Genomic DNA, 23,104 nt, shown 5'->3' on the forward strand with positions numbered 1-23,104 from the left:
TTAAAAGTGATTGGAGGGTAACTAGCCCCCCCCGCCACGCCCATCATTCCCCCAAACACATCCAATCAAAATTTTGAGATAGCCATTTTGTTTAGCGTAGTCGATTTCCAGATAGAAAATATGTTTTTGAGTAGGAAATTCCCCCACAACCCTCAAGGCAAGGATTTTAAGTTATACCCTGGGGGCATTTAAGGTTTTTATAGAAGGTGTTGTCGTAGAAACTTTAAAAAAAGCTCATTCGATTAAAATTCAAAGGGCTAGTGTCCTTTTTAATAGTGGAAAGTGATTCGAGGGCAACTAACCCCCCTCTCACGCCCACCTTTTCCCCAAACACACCCAATCAAAATTTTGAGACAGCCATTTTATTAAACGTAGTTTTAAGTTCTGGAAATTAGGTCTTTGAGGATGACAACTCCCTCATAGCCCTCAGAGCAAGGGTTATAACTTATGCCCTGGGGGCATATAAGGTTTAGTATAGACAACATTGTCGTAGAAACTTCAGAAAGGGTTCATTCGATTTGAAATTTAAATGGCTGATTCCCTTTTTAATAGAAGAAAGTGATTCTAAGGCAACTGACACCCCTTCCACGCCCACCATTTGCCCAAACGCATCCAATCAAAATTTTGATAGAGTCATTTTGTTCAACGCAGTTGAAAGTTCTGGAAATTAGATGTTTGAGCAGGACACTCCCCCCACAGTCTTCAGGGGCAAGGGTTCTAAGTTATACCTTGGGGGCATATATGGTTCTTATGGAAGGAATGCTCGTATAAACTTCAGAGAGTGCTCATTTGATTGAAAATTGAAAGTTATAGTTCACTTTTTAAGCGTCAAATGATATTGGAGGGTAACCAGCTCACCCCCCCCCCGAAACCCTCTTTCCCAAATTTATCCGATAAAAATTTTTAGATAGCTATTTTGTTAAAAATAGTTCAAAGATCATATAACAAAAATTCCGGTGTCAACACAACCCACCAGGACCCGGGGGCAGGCGTTGTAAGTTATGCCTTGGGGGCATATATGGGTCTTATTGAAAGGGATGCTCCTATTAAATTCAAAGAGGGATCATTTGATTGGAAATTAAAAGTTTTAGTTAACTTTTTAAGAGTCTAAAGAGACTGGAGGGCACCTAACCCCCCCCCCTCCATGCCCTTTTTTTTAAACCCATCCGATAAGAACTTTGAGATAGCTTTTTTTAAAAATAGTTCAATGACCACATAACAAAAACTCAAGGGTCGACACAGCCCCCCCAGGGCCCGAGGGCAGGTGTTGTAAGTCATGCCCTGGGGGAATATATGGTTCTAATTGAAGGGATGCTCGTAAAGAATTCAGAGATGTCTCATTTGATTGGAAATTGAAAGTTCTAGTTAAGTTTTTTAGAGTCAAAAGAGATGGGAGGGCAACTACGCCCCCTCCCTACACCCCCTTTTCCCCAAATGTATCCAATAAAAGTTTCGAGATAGCCATTAAGTTAAAAAGTGCTCAAAACTCAGATAAAAAAAACTAAGGTATCGTCAAAACCCCCCAGGGCCCGGGGGCAGGCGTTGTAAGTTATGCCCTGGAGCATATATTGTTCGTATGAAAGGGATGCTCGTATAAACTTCAAAGAGGGCTCATTTGATTGGATATTGAGGGCTCATTTGATTGGATATTTGAGCTCACTTTTTAATAGTCAAAAGAGATCCGATGGTAGCTAGCCCCCCCCACGCCTTCTATTTCAAAATCCATTAGACGAAATTTTGAAATGGACATCTTGTTAAAAATAGTTCAAAGGTCGGATAAGAAAAAATCCGGTGTCAAGAAAACCCCCCAGGGTACAGGGGAAGGCGTTCTAATTTATGCCCTAAAGGCATGTTTGGTTCTTATGAAAGGGATGCTCGTAAAAACTTCATAGAAGGCTCATTTGATTGGAAATTAAAAGTTCTAGTTCACTTTTTAAGAGTCAAGAGAGTTAAACTAGCCCCCTGCTCTTTTTCCCTAAGCCCGTCCGCTACAAATTTTGAGATAGTCAGTGTTTTGGAAACTGTTCAGAAATTAGATAACAAAAACACCCCCAAGAGCCCGGGGAATAGGCGTTCTAAGCGTTGTCCTGGGGGCGTATATGGTTCTTATGACAGGGACGCTCGTATAAACTTCAAAGGGGGCTCATTTGATTGGAAATTGAAAGTTCTAGTTCAATTTTATGAGTCAAAAGATATCCGAGAGCAACTAGCCCCCCCCCCCACACATACCCTTTTTTCCCCAAGCCCCTGCGATAAAATTTTTGTAATAGCCATTTCATTAAAAATAGTTCAAAGGTCAGATAGGCAAAATTCCTGTGTCGACGGAACTCGCCAGGGCTCGGAGGCAGGCACTATGAGTAATACTCTAGGGGCATATATAGTTCTTATGGAAGGGATGCTCGTGTAAACTTCAGAGAGGGCTAATTTGATTTGAAATTGAAAGATCCGTTCACTTTTTAAGAGTCAAAAGAGACCGGAGGGCAACAAGTTCCCCTCCTCCAAGCCCTAAATACATCAGATAAAAATTCTGAGATAGACATCTTGTTAAAAATAGTTCAAAATTCTGATAACAAAATATGAAAGGGATGCTGGTATAAAATTCCTAGAGGGCTCATTGGATTGGAAATTGAAGGTTGTTATTCACTTTTTAAGAGTCAAAAGTGATTGCAGGGCAGCTAGCCTCCCCCTACACTCCATTTATTTTTTTCCCCAGAGGCACTTATATAGAAGGGGTCGTCGTATAAACTTCAAAGGGGGCTCCTTCGATTGGAAATCGAGAGTTCTAGTGCCCTTCTTAAGAGTCAAAAGTTACCAGAGGGCAGCTGGCCCCCCAAACCCTTTTTCCTCAAATACATCTAGGTAGCCATTTTGTTAAAAATAATTTTGTTACAAATACCCCAAGGTAGCCATTTTGTTAAAAATAGTTCAAAGATCATATAACAAAAACTCCTTTACGTATGGTCAATTCGTAAAAAATTGTTCTAAGACCAGATAAGAAAAACTCCTGTGTCGACACCCCCCCCTAGGGCCGGGGCAGGCGTTAAAAGTATTTCTCTGGGTGCATATATGGTTCTTATGAAAGGGATGCTCGTATACTCGTCAGAGTGTTCATGTTAATTGAAATTTACAGTGGTATGAAATGGTCTGAACAAAGAGCAGAGGGCAACGATCGCCTACCCCTCCACGCCTGTGGGGTTATCGGATGGAGAAACCAATCCGATAAAAATTTAAGGTGACCATTTTGTTAAAAAATAGTTCAACCATCATATATTAAAACTCCAGTGTCGACACAACCCCCCAGGGCCCAGGGATAGGCGTTGTAAGTTATACTCTGGGGATATATATTGTTCTTATAGAAGGGATACTCGTATAAACTTCAGAGAGTTCTCATTTGATTGAAAATAGAAAGTTCTAGTTCACTTTTAAGAGTAAAAAAAGACCGAAGCTTAATCTAGTCCCCCCCACGCCCTTTTTCCCCAAACCCATCCGATAAAAATTTTGACATAGCAATTTTGTTAAAAATAGTTCAAACATCAGATAATAAAACCTCCGAGGTTGACACAAGCCCATTTTTTCACTTTGATATTGTTACTTTGATATCAGTTTTGATACATTGATGAATATTTTATTTTTTTTAAGTTTGATTTTGAAATAAGCAATTCTTAAAAACTTGAAATTTTTTGCAATAAAAACGAACAAAAATAAATTAAAAAAAAACTTTCCAAAAAATAAGCTTTTCAAAGAAAAGTAAAGGCCATTTTAAACTTAAGCTCAGGAGATACAAATACCTGTTAAAATTCAAACTCAAAACGACCAGAACTTACTATTAAAAAATAAATGAAACCCAAAACGAACAGAAATTAAATAAACAATCATAGCAAAAACATGCAACAATTTTAATATAAATGAATAAATAGATCTTAAAGCGAGTAATGATTAGATTGAATATGAATATCAAGCTTAAAACGAAAAAAAATATCTTGCTATAGAAGTATAAATGAAACGTAAAACGAACAGAAATTAAATAAACAATCAATGCAAACAAGCATACAACAGATATTAATTTAAATTAATAAATAAATCTTAAAATGAGTGAAACTTAAATTGAATATGGAAATCAGGCTTGAAACGAACAAAAATCAGCACAAACAAGAGTTTGGGTATGAGCTCCTTCTTTCACTGTATTAGTCTAAAACCTACTGCGTCATTGGCGCTTTACTGAAAACTATATGGGTCTTGAACCGTCTTGGAAAGCATAAACTACATCAAATTGAATATTTGATATGTATAGTGATATTAATTACTAAAAAATTCATCAATTCAAGAGTTTGTTTCACTGTAATTGCAGTTTTATTTTCCATGCCGTAAGACCTTGGAAAGAAAATGATTTGAGAGTTTTTTATTTTTAGTTCAGCGGCAATGGCGCAATATGCCTTTGGTTTTTATTTACGGCCGAAATAAAAAGCAGTGTCCAAGTATTTTTTCATAGGGAAACTATATTTGTTTTTAACAAGTTTAAAAAGAGCTAATAAATTAAACTGAATATTTGATGTATAATGATATTAATAGCTGAAAGCTCATCAGTTCAAAATGTTACTATAATTTTAATGTATGTTTTCAATATTAAGTACAAAAGAAAACATTTGTCATAAAATTGGTTTTCAGTAAAGCGCCAATGACGAAGTAGGTTTTAGACTTTTACAGTGAGAGAAGGAGGTCATAAATAAACTCTTGTTTGTGGTGATTTTTGTTCTTTTCAAGCTTGATTTGCATATTCAATTTAAGTGTCACTCGTTTTAAGATGTATTTATTGATTTACATTGATATCTATTGTACGTTTGTTTGCATTGATTCTTTATTTAATTTCTGTTCGTTTTAAGTTTCATTTATACTTCAATAGGAAAATATTTTTTTTTCGTTTTAAGCTTGATATTCATATTCAATCGAAGCATTACTCGCTTTAAGATCTATTTATTCATTTATATTGTTACTTGTTGTATGTTTTTGCTATGATTGTTTATTTAATTTCTGTTTGTTTTGGGTTTTATGTATTCTTTAGCAGTAATTTCTGGTCGTTTTAAGTTTGAATTTAAAAAAAAGCGACACTTCAACTACTAATACACTAATACAGTTCCTCGGGGGAAAAACTCTCTGACTCCTCCTCCCCTCCCCCACCTCTACTAAACAATTAATCAACATTCTAAAGATAATATATTTTACAGGGAACTTAAGGGAGTCCCACACTCATACTTTATGATTCATCATGCTTCCTTTCATATACCGATGATGGGGGCTTTCCTTTCACATACCCAGAAGGGAGTGCTTGTTCTACGAACAGATTATGAAGTTTATTTGCTCTAGGGTTGGCTCTATATTGCTCTTCTAGAGCGCTTATTCTAGACTTTGTACTCTCTTCTAGTCTTTATTTTCCTGAGCTTTTTCTAAGGCGATTTCTAATTCTCTGATCCGGTTTTCTTTAGAACTCATGATGGTTCTTTCCTTATAAACACTTAGTGTGGGAAACGTTTTGAACTTATAAAGGATTTTAAGTTACTATAGTGAATTAGTTTATAAATTACGTAAGAATTAGTTCAATATCTCAATTTAAATTAACCCTAAGGGCTACCTATGGCACTAGTACTAAAAGGACTCAAGCTGCAGACGATACGAATATTGGAACTTGTCAGAAAGAGCAAGAGAAAGGAGAAGAGAGGAGAAGAATTCTAGGATGGTAATTCTACTCGGGAGAATCTTTCCGTGGAGGATGTCAAAAATTCTATTCAAGTTTTAGTTGTTAAAAAATTACTACTCAAACGAACACTGTTCAAACCTTTTCGTCACTGCTGGGCCAGAAACAACCGCTGAATAACTGACACACACCTTCTTGGGAGAGAAAGAGGACTAAATTTGACCTAAGTTTATAAACTTCTTTATCCACCCCACTTAAACGGAAGTTGTACCGAACTTGAGTACCGCTGACAGCAGTTGTAAGATTGCCCTTTTTCTTGGGCTAGAAACTAAGTCTGGTTGTTGCCATAAGCCGACTCTGGGTAAACTTCTCCCTCTAAACGCCCGGTATGAACGTATTGAATTCTATTTATAAACTGCATTACCCTGAGTTCTTAAAGAAATTAATTTAAAAAAAAATTTTTCCGAGGGAAGTAAAGAGCGAAGTTGAAACGTAAAAGGGACAAAAATTATTACTTCACGCCTTTTTAATATATATATTAATATAACTAGTACAAATAAACCAACTAATTATGTTTCCCTATGCTTTTAGGATTATACAAAACTAGCGCTTTACTGAAAACACAAAAGTCAAGTATAAAAAATAGGATTATTGATTTAAGAGTCAAAAGTGAGTATGTAGCCTAACAAGACTAAACAAATGCATAAAGCTTTTCATAGTCTTACACCAGTTGCGACATTCGTAACTTTCAGTATACAATTAAAATTATCTTAAAAACATAAGCCTAAAACTAAATATTTTTTATAACCGAGAAGTAATTGAACAGCATACAGAAATATTGGATTGATTTATCAAGAAGCATTTTGCTCTCACCAGCTATAATACCAATAGTGGGTAATATACAGTCTTAAATTGTAAGATTATATGCTTTAGTATCCCTTGAAATGAAGATCAAATAATACATAATATGAACTCTGGAAATCCTATTATTTCTCTCTATACAAGAGTGAATTTCAAGCTATGATACAAATTCTAAAGCTAGTCTATAGTCATAACACTATCAAGATGGCCTTACATGGAACTTGTGTACAAACTAATCATGATATGTCCTTTTAAGAACCAAAACAAGAGCCTGTCATTGAACTGTGCCATTGTGCGGAAGTGATACCAATTTAAGCGTAAGAAAAAAAAATCCTAAAATAGATTGTTGCTTTATCTTAAAAGGGATTGATCCTAAAAGGGATTGATAATATTTTGATTCTATAAAAAGTGTCCTTAATTGGTTTGCTTTTACTGTACCAAAACTTCTATATTATTTTGTGTTTTCAGTAAAGAGCTAGTTTTGTATAATCATAAAAGCATATGGAAACATAACTATTTGGTTTATTTGTACTAGCTATATTAATATATATTAAACAGGCTGTGAAGTAATAATTTTTGTCCGTTTTAAGTTTCAACTTCGCTCTTTACTTCCCCCGGAAAAACTTTGTTTTTTAAAACTAATCTTTGTTTGTTTTTGATTAAAATTTAATGTAGAAACAACGCTGCCATGGTCTTTTTTATTTATAAAAAATAATGTTTGTTCGTTTTAAATTTTAGTGTCACTCCTTAGTTTCAGTTGAAAACTTATTTTTAGTACAATTACTAATTATCACCGATCTAGGGGAGATAAGACAGCTCTAAAAAATACTGCAAACAACCTTGACAGCTAAGAAAAACTTTCAGTCTATATCAATAAGTTCATTATTCATACTTCACAAAACAATACATGTTTTTCACGAACATTTGTTTTTGGATGAGCAAAAAGCTGTTTTTACTCAGCTGACTTTGCCTGAAAAAGCCATAATGAAGACAGAGCTTTATAAATCACCTACTTACTAGCAGAAACTAGAAGGCTATTGTGACAAAAGAAAGCTGTTTAAGGGCTCATTCAAAAGCTTGTATTTATACTTAATTGCTTTTTATAAATTTGCCTGGATAGCACATTCCCACAAGGTGCACTTTTGATTGTTTCCCCAACTTTTTTAAATGAAACAAGTGCCTTTTCCAATGAAATAACCAAAAAAAGGTGATTTCAAAACATAGGCAAGAGCAAAAACTGAGAGGGCAAGGACGTCTCTTCCCCTCAATTATCACCGATAGAACTAGCACACAGCCTTCATCACAGAGTGAATTTTGAAGGTTCAATTCAAAACTGTTGATCAATCAAGCTCAATTTTTGGTAGATTTTTAGTTGAAAAGTTTTTTGTTTTAGTTAATTTGTTTTCGCAATAATCTTTTACTTATAAAATGACTAGTTGATTTATGACACTTACTAAGAGAGTCTGGAGGGGGGGGGGGTATATGTAAGGGGATCTTATAATGGGGATCCTCTAGTTAAGGGCTTTGGACCATAATTATTGCAATGGTACCGTTATATGCCTCCAAATTCTTCCACTTAAGAAGTGGTACTAAAAGTTCCGTTTTTAGTGCTATATGGTACTTTTGTATGGCAAAATTGATAAAAAGCACGTAGATGTGAGTGATAGTTTTAAAATCTGCCTTCTCGGGATATGCCTTATAAAATGAGTGCATCAGCTTACAAAAATTGTGGATTATCTGAAAAGCAATCATAAGAAGGGACAAACCATGATTAAAAAAAAATCCAAGCTAGAATCAAATGCATGATAATCTAATTTGAATTCTAGCACTCTACTGACAGAACCACACCTCTAATAATGTAATTTAATCTATTGGTGTTTGTTGGACTTTAATTGTATAGCTTATTAAGGGGACTGTAGGAGGAAGTTGCAGGAGGTGTTTTTGCAAACCTCCAGTTAAGGTTTTGGACCAGAATAGTAGTACCCCCTCCGTTGATTCAAAGGGCCAGATAGGGAAATTAACATAGGGAAAATAACATGGATTTCAAAGGGAGAGATAGGGAAATTAACATTGCGTTTCAAAGGCAGCCCTCTGACGTCTCGCTCGAGATAATTTAAAGGTCGTAAGAAGAAGGAAATTATCGCTGAATTTCTACAGCAACCCTCTAACGTCAGACCACCCCTTTACGAAAAGAGTAGATGTCCAAATCGATAAAATAAGCATACTTATGGTGTAGAGCAGAATGGGGCAGCGACACAGTTTTCACATCGACACCATCCATCCAAATGACACCAACTCTCACTCCTTAGGACACTTTCAACCTATTTAACCTCGAGATAAGCTAAAGAATTCCATTAAACAACCGCTTTTTTCTTGTTTTTTTTTTCACTGGAACTGCAGGGACTCAATATTTCATTGCTAGAACATTTTACTCCAATGCAATTAACACTATAGGGTATTTAAAACACTTCTCAAACCTTCTTTGTCTTGGTAATGAATTTAAAAGTTGACCGTGACTTCTATACTTTGCCCCTGATTTCTACGATGGTCCTGATTTCTGGAATTAACCGTGATCTCTATACAATGGCCAAGGGATCGCGCGCCGGACCTCAGATTTTGCGAGGCACTTTCTTGAAAATCCTTCCTAGAGCCCAATAATGTAGTGAAGAGGATGTAAAATATGCGGCATCCGGTCCAATATATTTTTTAGCGAGGGGTAGTGCAGAGCGAAACAGGTAAGCAAACCAATCACCGAGACCGTAACCGGACATTGACGAGCGACCCCTGTAATAGTCCATTACATGACCCAACTGTCGTGGTGTAAGAGTAGCAACACAGCTATCAATATCAGGACATCCAAACTGAGTTCTATTAGCCACCTCATTGAATGGGTCGAAAATGACATGCAATTACAGCCAAACCTTTTGTTATTGCTAGAGGATCACCCAATTCACCTCTTATAGTTAACTGTACAGAGCTCTAAATACGAAGTGTTGACTGGAATGTATTGAAGGTGATTTATATTGTAGTGGTGAATGTGGTCATTAGAGGTTTTTCGTTCACAAACACGTAGAAGGAAGACATTGGTATTACCGACTCTTGATCTCTTGACCAAGGATGCATAAAGAAATATACAACTGTCCGAGAGGAAAGCGGGCGGATACTCCGCGAAAATGACACGATTCATGCCACTAGCGCATCCAGCACTTTTACCATTGATTATATTATGTTGTAAACCAATAACTTCACGTGAATCCTCATTAAGAATAACCTTTTCATTGCCAATCGGTGAACTAATGTAGATTTTGCCCTCTTCCTTAGATTAATAAAAAAAATTCAACAAAATAAGTTTTTCAAAGAAAAGTAAAGGACTCAATAAAACAAAAAATGAGCAAATCTACCAAGCGTGAAGCTACCACAAATCAGCATCGACAAATAAATTAAATCCAAAACAAACAGAAATTACAAGAAATAACCGAGTCAAACTAAAACAAGCAGAAATTAACATGAGTAGGGCTCAAAACCTCTATGCCGTCCCAAGGCCAAAACATAATTTGCGCTTTACTGAAAAAAATATAAATGTTTTTACTTTTATAACTTTAATAAATCAAATAATATTAACATTTTAATCTTGCCAGGGGTGTCGTGATGTCACAGGGCACGCGTTTGAAATCCTGTGGGAAAAGGGAGGGCTGCGTTCGAAGTGCCTTCGGGGATACTACTGTCGCTGGCTCAGCCTTTTTCAATTGAAAATTTGACTAGATTCAGATTTGTTGAATCACTGTGAAATTCAATTTGTTCACTAAGAGATTGATTTTTACAACCTTTTTTTTCGACGATTTACATATTGAAGAGACTTGTCTGTCTTAAGTTTATATTAATAATTTAATTTGGAATTCTTGGATTTTTCCTTTTGTTTTAAAAAGAAATGCTTGAAAAAGACGACATCAAATTAATTTGTACCGAGGAAATTTTGGCTTACCAAAGAATTTCTGAAAGAAAGATAAGATCAAAAGGATAAAATTAAATGGAACTTCAAGAGTATTGAGATCTATGTTACTTTGATGTTCCAGCGATTTTTTCAAAGACTGCACTATAGGCAAGAATTGCGAGCGATTGATTCAAACTGTATATTTGAAAATTATTGAATCAACGAAGATTGCGCAAAGAAAAAATAAATGAATAACGCAATAAATGAATCATCATGAGAGACCTATGGCAGGTATCAGCTATTCATTCAAGGTGCTAACTGGTATTAAATGGGATGGTACATAAATATTGTGGTGTTTTCTTCAAACAAATTCTATTGGTAGGTGTGATGATTTTATACTCACTCTCTTAAATATTTTTGGATTTTAATTATTACAAGATTTTCTTTTTATTCTTTTTTTATTTTTAAGGTTTTCTTCGTTTGACGGATGTGTGTTTGATTGTTTCTTTGTTTTGTTTTTCATCAGGATTAGTCGTATCGAACCAATGGTTGTTGAATTTGGGTTCCTACCTTCTCTTCTTATTTTTTATCCTTTTTGGTTCAATTTTATTCCAGCCGTTTGTTTTTTTATTCTTATCGAGTCTCAAATGCGCTGTAAACGCTTTTTTTAACAAAGGTTAAATTGTCACGTTATTTTCTCTTCTCTGGTCCTTGCCACTGACTTTAGCCGTGTTTCTTTGCCATGGCTTTTTTCTTCTTTTCTTTGCCTACGTCATTTTCTCAATTATTTGAGTGGTTGGAGTAGGGTGTATTTGAGTGAACTAGGAAACACTTTGTAAGTTATTAGAATTGAAATCTTTTTTGAGAAAACAGCAATGACGTAAAAGCTATTTTTATATTGTTACCCCTGTCTAAAACTAAGTTATTTAAAAATATACTAACAAGAAAATAAGATTGCCTTGGAGGGATTTGACATCATATTCATGTTTGGTTTGATTTTGTAGTGAAATGCAGTAGTTGTTCAATGTTTATTTTGTCTTCAATAAAATACAAATTATTCTAATCTTTGGAAGTATTAGAGGAGTTTGCTAAAGCTACATTTGTTTTATCAAAAATAAGTTAATAAATTTTTGGATAAGAACTGTGATGGATAAAGAAAACCATTTTTGAAGAATGTAAAATATATGCTGAATTATATTTAAGGGCCCTTATTTTACTGTTTTAGTCTCGTGCTGTCTTCTGGAAAAACCCTTAAATATCAGCTGAAAAATCAGCACTGACAAACATCAAATACCATCTGGTAAATGCTATTGTAATATTTTCTCCCTTCTAGACCTATTTGTTATTAATAAAAAAGCTGAGAAGTATTGGGGGCTGGTCACCCTCCTGTATCTTTCGACGTTTAATATAATCACCAAAATTTTTAATTTTCGATCAAATAGGCCTCCTCCCAAGTTTATAAGACTCAATAAGGTCTAAATAAGGTGCCCCGTGAAAAAATACATGGGAAACCCACCGTTCTTTGCGTAGTCGGCAGTACTGCGTTGACTCTGATTCTTGTGAATTGACAAACCTGAGAAACGGAGGGGGCTGGTTACACCCCATGACAATAGGCAGCATCTTGTCTAGGGGAGGGGGTAGCCGGTTCTCTGATAGAAGGAGGGGAGCTGAAGTTATATCGGCAGTTTACGAAACCTCACATTGCCTGAAAGTTCACTCTCACCTATTTGAAATCTTTATTCATCAATAATCACCAAAAATCATAAATCATCAATTAGCTTCACCATTAATATTCTTGGTTTACTATAGGACTACTCTCATTATCTTCCTCCAATACTATAATAAGATAGATGAGATTCATTGCAAAAAGCCTGCGGGCGATAGTAACACAGAATAGAGCCTACAAACAAAGCTCAGGAACAAAATACAACTTTAGGTGCTACTACTACTACTAACAACTCACCCCGGCACCAAGCCGCCTGAGGCCAACACAGCTACGCACGCTCCTCCTCAATCCCAATCTATTCAAAGCCTCTCTTTTTATACCCGCCCGCGAAATTCCCAATTCCTTTAAATGTTTCTTTATGACGTCCTCCCACCCCAGACGAGGACGACCTGCTTTCCGTTTAGCCCTAGAAGGTTGGCGAAAAGAACAATCTTTGGCAATCTGTCATCCTTCATCCGCACAACATGCTCTAGCCACCTCAATCTTTCTTTGATTATAGCCCTAGAGAGCGGTATTGAACCATATTTTTCGTATAGCGTATTGTTTGAAATACGGTCAGTCAGCTGGGTACCCAGAACAATCCTTAAGCAATTTCTCTGGAAAACATCTAGCAAATCTTCATCCGCTTATCGGAGCGTCCATGCTTCAGAGCCATATTTGACTACAGTCATCACTGTAGCTTCTAATATTCTAATCTTGGTTTATAGACTTATCTTCCTTTTCCTCCAAACTTTTTTCAACTGTGAAAAAACACCTTGATTCTTGGCTATTCTACTTTTAAAATTTTCACTGCTCCCACCATCATTACTAGTAATGCTACCAAAGTAAGTGAAGCCGCACAACTCATCAATATTATCACTACCGAACATCACCTTTTCATCTTCACTTATTCCTAGCCTTAGTGACTTAGTCTTCTTAACATTAATTTTCAAACCCATTATAGCACCCTGAACTCGCAAAACCTCTAAAACTTCGGATGCTTAAATCATCAGCATAATCAAAGTCTAGGAGACTTTTTCCTCCCCATTTGATTCCGTGGTATGCCATTGCCTTTCCTGTGCTCCTTAAGACGAAGTCCATCAAAATAATCCATATAAAAGGAAATAGAACACAACCCTGCTTAACTCCTGAATTAATACAAAACCAGCTGCTATTTCCTACCTTAATCGCAGCAGTGTTATTCTCGTACTTAGCACTAACCACTCTAATGTATTTGTCTTGTATACCATACAAGGATAAGACCTTCGCTGAGGCTTTTCTATCAACAGAATCGAACGCTTGCTCATAATCTATAAAACTGGGGAAGGTGTTTGAAAACTCAGGCCATTATCAATTATTAGCCTATGAGTGAAAATTTGGTTGAAACATCCTCTACCTTTTCTAAAACTGCACTGTTCTTCTCTTAAAACTTTGTCTTAGGCATCTCTCAATCTAAAAGTATCATATTACTAAGTAATTGACTACCTACAGAGACCAGACTAATGCCTCGATAATTACCACACTCACTTTTATCACCTTTCGTATAAAGTGGCTTAATTAAGGTTCTCCTAAAATCGTTAGGTACTTCCCCTTTTTCACAAATCATATTCATAATCTTCAGTAACTTATTTCTAACCTCAGAGCCACCATATTTAAGAAACTCATTTACCACCCTATCAGCACCTGGAGCATTATTATTTTTTAATCCTTTTAATACTGTTGCTAATTCCTCCTCACAAAACAAATCTTCCTTCACATCCAAGGTATCACAAACTTCTTCATTTTCCTCTATATCTTTTCCTGCAACTCTATCTCGGTTTAGCGGATTCTCAAAATGTTCGGCCCCTCTTTGTTTAGATTGTTCCTTATCGCTAATTGCGGCCCCATTCCTGTCTTTAACTGGGTTAAGTCCGCATTGACTACTCCCTCTCAATTTGTTAACATTCAAGTACAGTATTTTAATATGATGCCGTCTAGCTGCATCTTCCAGATCGTAGGTAAGTATATCGATGACCTCCACCTCACACCTCCTTAGTTCATATTTTAATGCTTTCTCCACTTTCTTTACATTCCTTCTGTTCTCATATGATCTATCACTCAGATAATTCTTGTACAAACCCTTTCTCCTTTCTATTAAAATAAAGCTTTTTCACTAATATTCTTAGCTGCAGCTCTAGCTTTCTTCCCTAAGACACCCTCAGCAACTTCACAAATTATGTTTCTAAAATTATTCCAACCATCTTCCACATTATCAAATTTTAAACTCTCAAGTTAAGTATTCAACTGTTTTTATTTAACATAAGAACAGCTGACATAAAAACATTTATCGCCACCCTCCTATAGAGGATCCTCCCGCGATGGTGTTCTACATCACCATGCAATTTAACCCATTACTGGGAGGAAGGGACTTGTGGACAAACCGGTTCGCCCCTTTGAGTGTATATTTGAGGGGCTTTCTTCCTCCTCCGCCAGTATTTATGACCCCGGGTGAGGGCGCCGCAGTTTCTATTATGGACTCCCAGGGACAAGGTTTTTAAACGTCTACAAATAATGCTTTTAAAGAATTTAACCGTGAAATCAAGGGAAAAAAAGAATAACTTGACCGTACGTTTGCATTAAAACTCACAAATGAAAAGTGTAGAGTTCAGAAATTTTTTCAATCAAAAATTTTACAAATTGCATCACGATAATGCACCAGCCCATTCAGCCCATACTGTGCAGTAGTTTTTGGCCAAACATGATTTCCATTATCCCAGTTGTATCTCAACCCCCCTGTTCGCCAGACCTAGTTCTATGTGATTTTTTTTTCCAAAGATAACAATTGCGCTTAAGGGTAAACGTTTTCAAGATGTAGACGAAATACAACAAAATACAGCGGAGCAGCTATGAGGAATTTCTGAAAGTGACTTCCAGACGTGTTTTCAAAAATGGCAGGGACCTTGGAGAACATGTATAGACTCAGAAGGGGCATATTTTGAAGGTGATTGAATGTAAAAAAAATTATCTAATAAATATACATATTTTTTTAACTGTCTCTTTACTTTTGATTAGACCTGGGATTACTTTTACCTTTGATTAAGCTAAATGAGTATAAACAAACAAAAAAATGAAGCAAAAACAAAGCAGAAATTAACACTAACAGTGAGGCCAAATTCAAAAACAACGTCAATTACCACGACTAAGGTGGTGTGGCCGTCCCTCATCCCCTCCCCCCCGAAAAAAGGGGTGGTATCGTTGGCTACATGAGAGGTAGGCACTGACTATGACAAAGGTCATATGGCGATAACTATCACCACTTAGACTCAAGTTACCATTAACAAAGAAAACTCTTTGATCTTATGCACTAAGTAGATGGTAGTTGGCTATTTGATATAAATTATTCTGTTTTTGTATTCCTACCATCGTTTTAAGCTCCTAACTGTGATAAATATGATCATAGTTCATCCCCAATAGAAAGGATTGTCGTCCCTAATGATTTATCACCAGTTACACAGTGATTCATTTTCTCACCCGAGAATATTTTTTCCTAAATGATTTTACATTATTTTTGCACCAATTCTTTCTTCCCTCTCCTGTTGAGTTGGGGTTCTACCTTCAGACGATCGTTTTGTGCTTAAATGTTGAAGATCTTGCATAAAGACTCACTTTAGAATGAAAAAACTGAAATTCGAAAAACAAAAATTAAAAGAGCTAAAAAAAAAAGTAGGTAGTTAGATGGAAAAATCAGAAAAAAAAACTCAATAAAGGCATGACCTTAATATGTTTGCTGTTTCCGCGATCTCTCTTTGATGTATTTATTTTAATCATTTACCTGGTGTTTTTTTTATGCAACAGCAGCAGAGCTGCAGACAGATGATTTTATTTTCAGGTGTTTGATAGATCGCGTTGTATTATTTATACACAAAAAAATGGAGGAGTTTCACCTCTTTTCTACTAATTTATGTCCGAAGAGCCTACTTAGCGAAGGAAGTTGCGACATCTGTTCGTCGTTCAAATAGCCTGTTCTATTATAAGGAAAATGAAGATATAGGGAAAATATTAGAAGCTGCAATCGACGTACACAAGAGTACTGCTGACTCCTCTCCTCCTTTGGAAAATAGTAGCCTGAAAAACAATGTTTAAAATTTTGAACACCCCCCCCCCCCAGTATACAAAAACACGTATATATACGCGCTCACAGTCACCGATAAACCCAAATGCGCATACAGAACACAAAAACAAACATGCACAAGGGTTGGAGCTATGTGCACCTATAATACTATATACGATACGATATACAGAAAAAACATAAAAGAAATAAAACTTAATTAAAAACCTTAATATCTTAAAAGACTCTTAAACAGAAGATTCCCAGATACCATTATTATTTATAAATAAAATTATAACTTATCAATTCAATTAAACTCAGACTGAGACTTAATTCACACGATTCTTCTTAGTCACAAAGAAAATACAATTACATTTTCAAATTTTGTGTAGCAAGCATCGTTAGCAAACATTTCTGAACAGTTGGAAAAAAGACACAAAATACATGAATTTCAAAATAAACAAAAAACAACTAATTAACCCTGCGTCAAAAATCTGGCGATGATGTATATATGGTTACGAATTCGGCGTAAAGAGATATATTATAAATACATAAAAACTTTCCAAAACAAGGTGTTTTCAGTGTACTTTCAATAATACCCTAAAAATTCATTACCAAAATTAAGAAATTGAAACTGATGGCCCAGGCAGTCGTGGTCGACATCTAAGTAATATTTTGACTTGGAATTTTTTTCTGAAAAACATTTTTTCAAATTACCCTACCGTAGTATAAATCAAAAAAGAAAAAAAACGACAACAAAAAGACGAAAAAAGAGACACACCAAGGTTCAGAATTTTAACCGACAAACACCAATCGCAATAAAATTCAATTGCTAAAAACCATAACAAGCTATCCACTTATACATGATTCTCTATGTTTGATCCCTAAACGAAGAAACTTACCAAACTGCTTAATAGCACATGCGGACCTCTCAGCCACTCGTTTAATTAGGTATTACTCACTCCGAGATACCTGTCTACGATAATCTTTCCGGAATTCAGACAGCTCTTCACACTCGGATACAAAATTAAGTAAGTTCTCATTCATACAACCACACATAGGGCAAAAGTAGGGACCAGCCACCAGCCTAAACTTTCCCAAAAGTTTCCTTCTCTCACCTAAATCCAAACTATCCTCTCTTACCAACAACAAATTCTTCAAGTCCTATTTATTCAACCTGAATTTAAAATAAACCTACTCCCCCCAACACTCTTTAGCTTGGAAGTAAAACCTCAAAGACATATTTTGGTCCTTATGAGGTTATCACTCTTGGAATTCTTGGCCATCTAGGGTTCGCTGGACTTCCTTCAATACTGACACGCTTTCATCCATTGGGCATTTCCCCTCATTCCATATCTCCGAAAGGCCACAAAGGTCTATTATTTTCTTGACCTGATTTGGCCAAGAATACCAATCCAAAGATACATAAGAGGCTCCAATGCTTTTCATACAACTATCTAAATCATTAACAAACAAGGAGAAAAGCTTAGCAGATAAAGTACATCCTTGTTTCACAACCACATGAGACGCAACCAGCCTAGAAAACTTTACCATAGCCTTCACAACAAAATTCACCCTCCGATACATATCTGCTATTATCGCTACAAAACATGACGACAAGCCTATTTATAACAGACCTTCGATTAACAGCTTCCTAGTTACCGAGTCAAAAGCACTTTTCATGTCTAAAATGCTACGAATAGCCGACCATTTTTCCCTCTAGCATATTTCCTTCTCAGTATATCTAAAGTAAAAATATGGTCAACAGTACTGAACGTCGATCTGAAATCCGCTTGCACCGGGCTAATAATTTTCTCCTTATCTACCAATATAATAAACCCACTATCCTACTTTCAACTTCCAGAAAACACAAACACCATAAAAGCGATTTAACACAAGTCACATTACGGTTAGATAACAGCTCCTTGTTCTAAGAATTCCATTCAAAAGTTTAATGTTGGGCGACATTAAATATCAGAATTTATATATCTATATATCAGACCAGAAATCAATATTGAATATCAGAACGTAAATATCGATATCGCAAAAGGTATTTGGAAATTTCTGCTTATTTCCAGATTTTCTAACCATTTACCAGTGAACATCAAACATAAGAGTTCCTACATACGAAAAGTCCTCGTTAATATCCAGTGTAAATTTTAAGTTCTAGGGAGAGGCAGCTGCCCTCCTTCCCTACTCCTATGCTGCATCCCAATATATTTCTACCTTTAGGATATTCCTATAAATTTCAATTTTCGATTGAACAAGTCTCCTCCCAGTTTTCAATGACCATCTGGTTTAAACGAGGTGACCGGGGAAAAAAAATACGTGGAAAATACATCGTTATTTAATTAGTCGGGAGTACTGAATATACCCTGATTGTTGCGAATCGAAAAACCACAATGAATTTCTTATGAAATTTTTCTATTTTAGGTATCATGGCTGAGACACCGAGATCTTCACCTTCTCACCGTAGGTGTTTACACATACACAACAGATCAAAGATTTCGTGCAAATCATGTTGCTGGAGGTGATTCTTGGAATTTAGAAATACGATACGTGCAAGAACGAGACGCTGGCATCTATGAATGCCAAATGGGATCGACACCCACTGTCAGTCAATATGTCAATTTAACTGTAATGGGTAAACTCAAACTGTTTTTTTTTTATTCTTTTTTTCTTTAGCTTCTGTTGACTCTATTATATCACTTATAAGCTTGCATTTTGACACTTGAATGCTCATAAATGTATTGAATATTTTTGGGAAAAAATTGAAACCTGAAAATTGCAGAAAAGGAGTATAACTTAAAAGTAAATGGAATGACAAAGAAAAAATACTAAACTCATGAAAAGTTCACAACATAAATTGCAGCTTATAACATTTCAAATAGCCTTAAAATTACTATTATTGGTGTATCACAAGAGTGCTTGAAAGTTGTCATGCTCTAAAAAATCATTCGACCATGGACAACTAGGTTTAAAATATTAAGCGTGTATTTTCTTTCCCGTCGATTAAATAAAATTTGATTTTTTTTTCTTATACGAAATCAGATTTTTCTTCGAACTTAATCCATTTCTCGCATTCTCATTCAACTGATGAATTATATTTAGGTTAATTTCATCAACTATTTAAATTTCATATTTACATAAGCATTGGTATAATATACACAACTGTGCCTTGTATAAGTTGTATACCTGTACTATTGAATAATATCAATGAAATTCCTATAAGCAAATGTATGCATGAAAATACTGCCATTTTCAATAGCTCTCTTATTTAAGATTCCCAGTAACCAAAGATTCATTGCAGTCGCGACTTTTTTGTTCATGAAACTTAAATTAAAAAAAAAAATGTTTATACATACGTACATCTCCAATTATATCTTGCGACACTAAGTTGAATTTTTCTTAATTCATTTGATAAGATTGGAAAATTCAGCTGTTGCCTTCATAATGTTTCTTTTAACTTTTTACGCAAATTTTACACTGAATTTGAATATACAATAAGTATTTTGTTGCCTCAATTAGTTGAAAAATAATCATTTTTTAAGTTCGTAGTTTCACAACTTCTGTGTAGTGAATGCTTAAAAGGAATTGATTTTAATCATCCAGGAAAGCATTCTCATGCAATGTGGAATGCTTAGTTCAATCGCCTAATCACATTCTTCTTAGAAATTAGGCTATAGCTTCTGTTAAATCGATTTTTGGAATTATGCAATTTAATTTCTAGTCTTTCACAGAAAAAATAGAACCAGAGTTTTTATTTCGATTTTCCAATTCAACTCGAGGAGTTCGAATAGACTAGAAAATATTTCAGCTTATTGGCCAAAGCAAGTTATTTATGTTTTCAGCTTATATGCACTTTTTGGATTTGAGAAAGAATTAAAATTAAATGACATACGACTTAGTCGTTGAATTCAATGCTAAAAATTGTTTATTTTTTTTCTCCAACACACAAGATTTGCAAGAGCAACCTCAAGAATTTGAGTAAAACGAGCCAACTTTCGTTACCCTAAGTAGAAACGTAAAATTATTTCGTTACTTCTGAAATGAATAAGCACTTTACGAACAATTGCTTATTATGGACAGTTTGTCTTCTATAATTATAACATTCGTTAAATACTGTTCAAAGTTCCAGGAACTCTTTTTCCATATACATGCATATTAGGGTTCTAGACGTTTACCTCCCCCCCCCCCCGACAAATACCCTCCCCCTCCAACGGAAAATACCCCCGGAAAATATTCCTCACATAAAATACCCCCTGCGGAAAATACTCCCGGAAAATACCCCTGCACGGAAAATACGCCCCCACAGAAATACCCTCCCCACTATCGAAACCCCCCAAAAAAATCTCCTCCGGGGAAAATAATTTCTTAACCACATTGGCCTGACATAACATAAAGAAAGAATAACTAGCAAAAATGGGTTTTTTAAAGGCCAAATGAAAATACTGACAAAGCACAACAAAGTGAATATTTCGAGGGGACAAACGCCCCTCTTCTTCAGCGCGAAACGAAAAAATATAATCAATGAGAGTGCCGAAAATAAAACCAACAAAATAAAACACGGAAAGTCAATGCAAATGTGAAAAATCAATGAAAAAAAAACAAAAAATTAAAAGATGAATAAAGTTCAGTAAAAGCCAAAAACTGTAAGAATTAGAACCAAATACCTAACAACAATAAAAGTGAGTAATTCACCAATATCTGTGATTTTCAAAGAAATTCAAAATTGAACCGCCACCGACGGATACTAGCGAATAACTGAGAAATGAAAGAAAAACATTCATTCACTCAAACCAAACGGAACACATTTAAGAAGTAAAGATGCATAAGCTCCACTTGCATCTGTTATCCTTAGCAATGTTAGATGATTTTTAGGTAGGCCTACTTAGCTGGCCTCCCCTCGGCCACTCAGCGTGTTTCCAGGTGGCGATAGGGTACGCCCTACAAATATGTAGGGTACCTCCATAGGAGGCACTGACCAAGGAGGGACCTTGTCCCTGGGGGTCCATAATACAAACTGGGGCACTCTTACCTGGAGTCATAAGTGCAGGTGGAGGAAGAATAAGGTCCCTCGAATGTACACTCACTAGGTGTATCCACAAGTCCCATGAGTTATAAACCTTCTCCCAGTAATGGGTTAAATTGCATGGTGATGCAGAACACAGGGCGTAAGATCCAGATATTTGGACAACGGCCTCTGCGAAGGGCTGCTTCGACCCTTTCGGGGTACCTGCAAAACTGGGTACCTTGCGGTCAATTCTAATCCCACTTGAGGAGTGGCGCCCCTTGAGGAAATTATAGCCTAGTAAACGACACAGCATTCGCACGGGATTCTGATCAATGGATAATTCTTCCGAGCTTGGTATGTTTTGAAGGGCGTCTTCGGGCTGAAAAACCTCTTCCTAGCTGATATATCTACTATGGGTAGCCTCGCCGCAATAACATAACATTGGTCGGCATGAATATACAATAAGTCGGAGCTAATATGCTTGAAATTGTCTGTGCGGGATCTCGACCCTTATTGATAGAAGACCATCGCCATGTATTGAAAACCATGCTGTGACCAAGATGGGCCCAGGATTGCACAAAGCCTCCATTCATGGTAATCCCAGGGACTTCTTACTTTCTGGTTCTAAGCCGGCTTAAGCACTTTGGTGTAGACTTGAGAAGATAAGTGATCACCATCCTGCACTGGTATCCAGGATCATTGCTTTTCCTGATGCCAAAATAATTTCAACGATTTAAAGAACATGAAAATTGGAGCTTGGGAATATTACAACGTTAAAAAATGACCATCGTATCAACATTTTGACTGACGAATTCAGACGATTCGAACTGGACTTATTAGGAGTTTCAGAAACTCATATCCCAGGGGTAGGAAGCCTGAAATTAGGTGATATAGAATTTGTTTACTCAGGAAGGAAGGATGAGGTACATAGACAGGGAGTAGAGCTCATGATGAATAAGGAATCTGCTAAGTCTTGCTTAGGCTGGGAAGGTATTAATAATAGAATACTAATTGCTCATTTTATGACTAAAAAGTTCAAGGTATCAGTTATAGCAGTATATGCCCCTGTAAAATCGACTGACGGAGATACTAGTGACTCAGATAAATTTTACTTACAGTTCCAGGATCAAATAGACAGGGTCCCAGGCAGAAATATAATGTTTTTACTAGGAGATTTTAACGCCCAGGTCGGTAGAAATAGGGATAGATAGTATTCTAGCCTTGGTAAATTTGGTGTAGGAAAAGAAAACAGTAATGGATACAGACTTTTGCAATTTTGTAGGTATAACAATCTAGTTATAACTAATATGGTGTTTGGTCATAAAATGGCTCATAAATTAACATGGTATTCAGGTGATGGTAAGACAGCAAACCTTATTGATTATGTTATAGTAAACCGAAGACTAGCAGGATCAATACAGGATACTAGGGTATATAGGAGTGTTGTTTATTGATGTTAAAAGTAAAGATCACCATCTGGTTGTGTATAGGGTTAATTTAAAGCTCAAATTTTAGAAGGGTAACTACCTCCCGGGAAGTTATGATGTTGCTAGACTCCAGGATGAGAATTTCAGAGAAACTTTCAAGGAACAGTTGAATTCTAAACTTGAGAGTTTTAAATTTGTTAAGGTGGAAGATGGTTGGAATAATTTAGAAAAAAAAAATTGTGTAGTTGCTGAAGGTGTCGTAGGGAAGAAAGCTAGGGCTGCAGCTAAGAATATTAGTGAAAAAGCTTTATGTTTAATAGAAAGGAGAAATGACTTGTACAATAGGTATATGATGGATAGATCATGTGAAAACTCAAGGAATGTAAAGAG

The 23,104-nt window shown here is 35.9% G+C and overlaps 1 protein-coding gene across 4 annotated transcripts in view; it reads left to right on the top strand.

Moving 5' to 3' along the window:
- LOC148940677 (uncharacterized) overlaps positions 1-23,104 on the top strand; it is a 117,610-nt gene that overhangs the window by 64,478 nt on the left and 30,028 nt on the right. For all 4 annotated transcript variants that reach the window (XM_089104954.1, XM_089104953.1, XM_089104955.1 and 1 more), the window contains exon 3: positions 18,707-18,917. In XM_089104954.1, coding sequence (XP_088961080.1) covers positions 18,707-18,917 — 211 coding nt within the window. The remainder of the gene's footprint in view (positions 1-18,706; positions 18,918-23,104) is intronic.

This window comes from Artemia sp. Qi Xiang Cuo, chromosome 19 (genome assembly GCF_049724085.1).
Source record: "Artemia sp. Qi Xiang Cuo chromosome 19, ASM4972408v1, whole genome shotgun sequence".
Lineage (NCBI taxonomy): Eukaryota > Metazoa > Arthropoda > Branchiopoda > Anostraca > Artemiidae > Artemia > Artemia sp. Qi Xiang Cuo.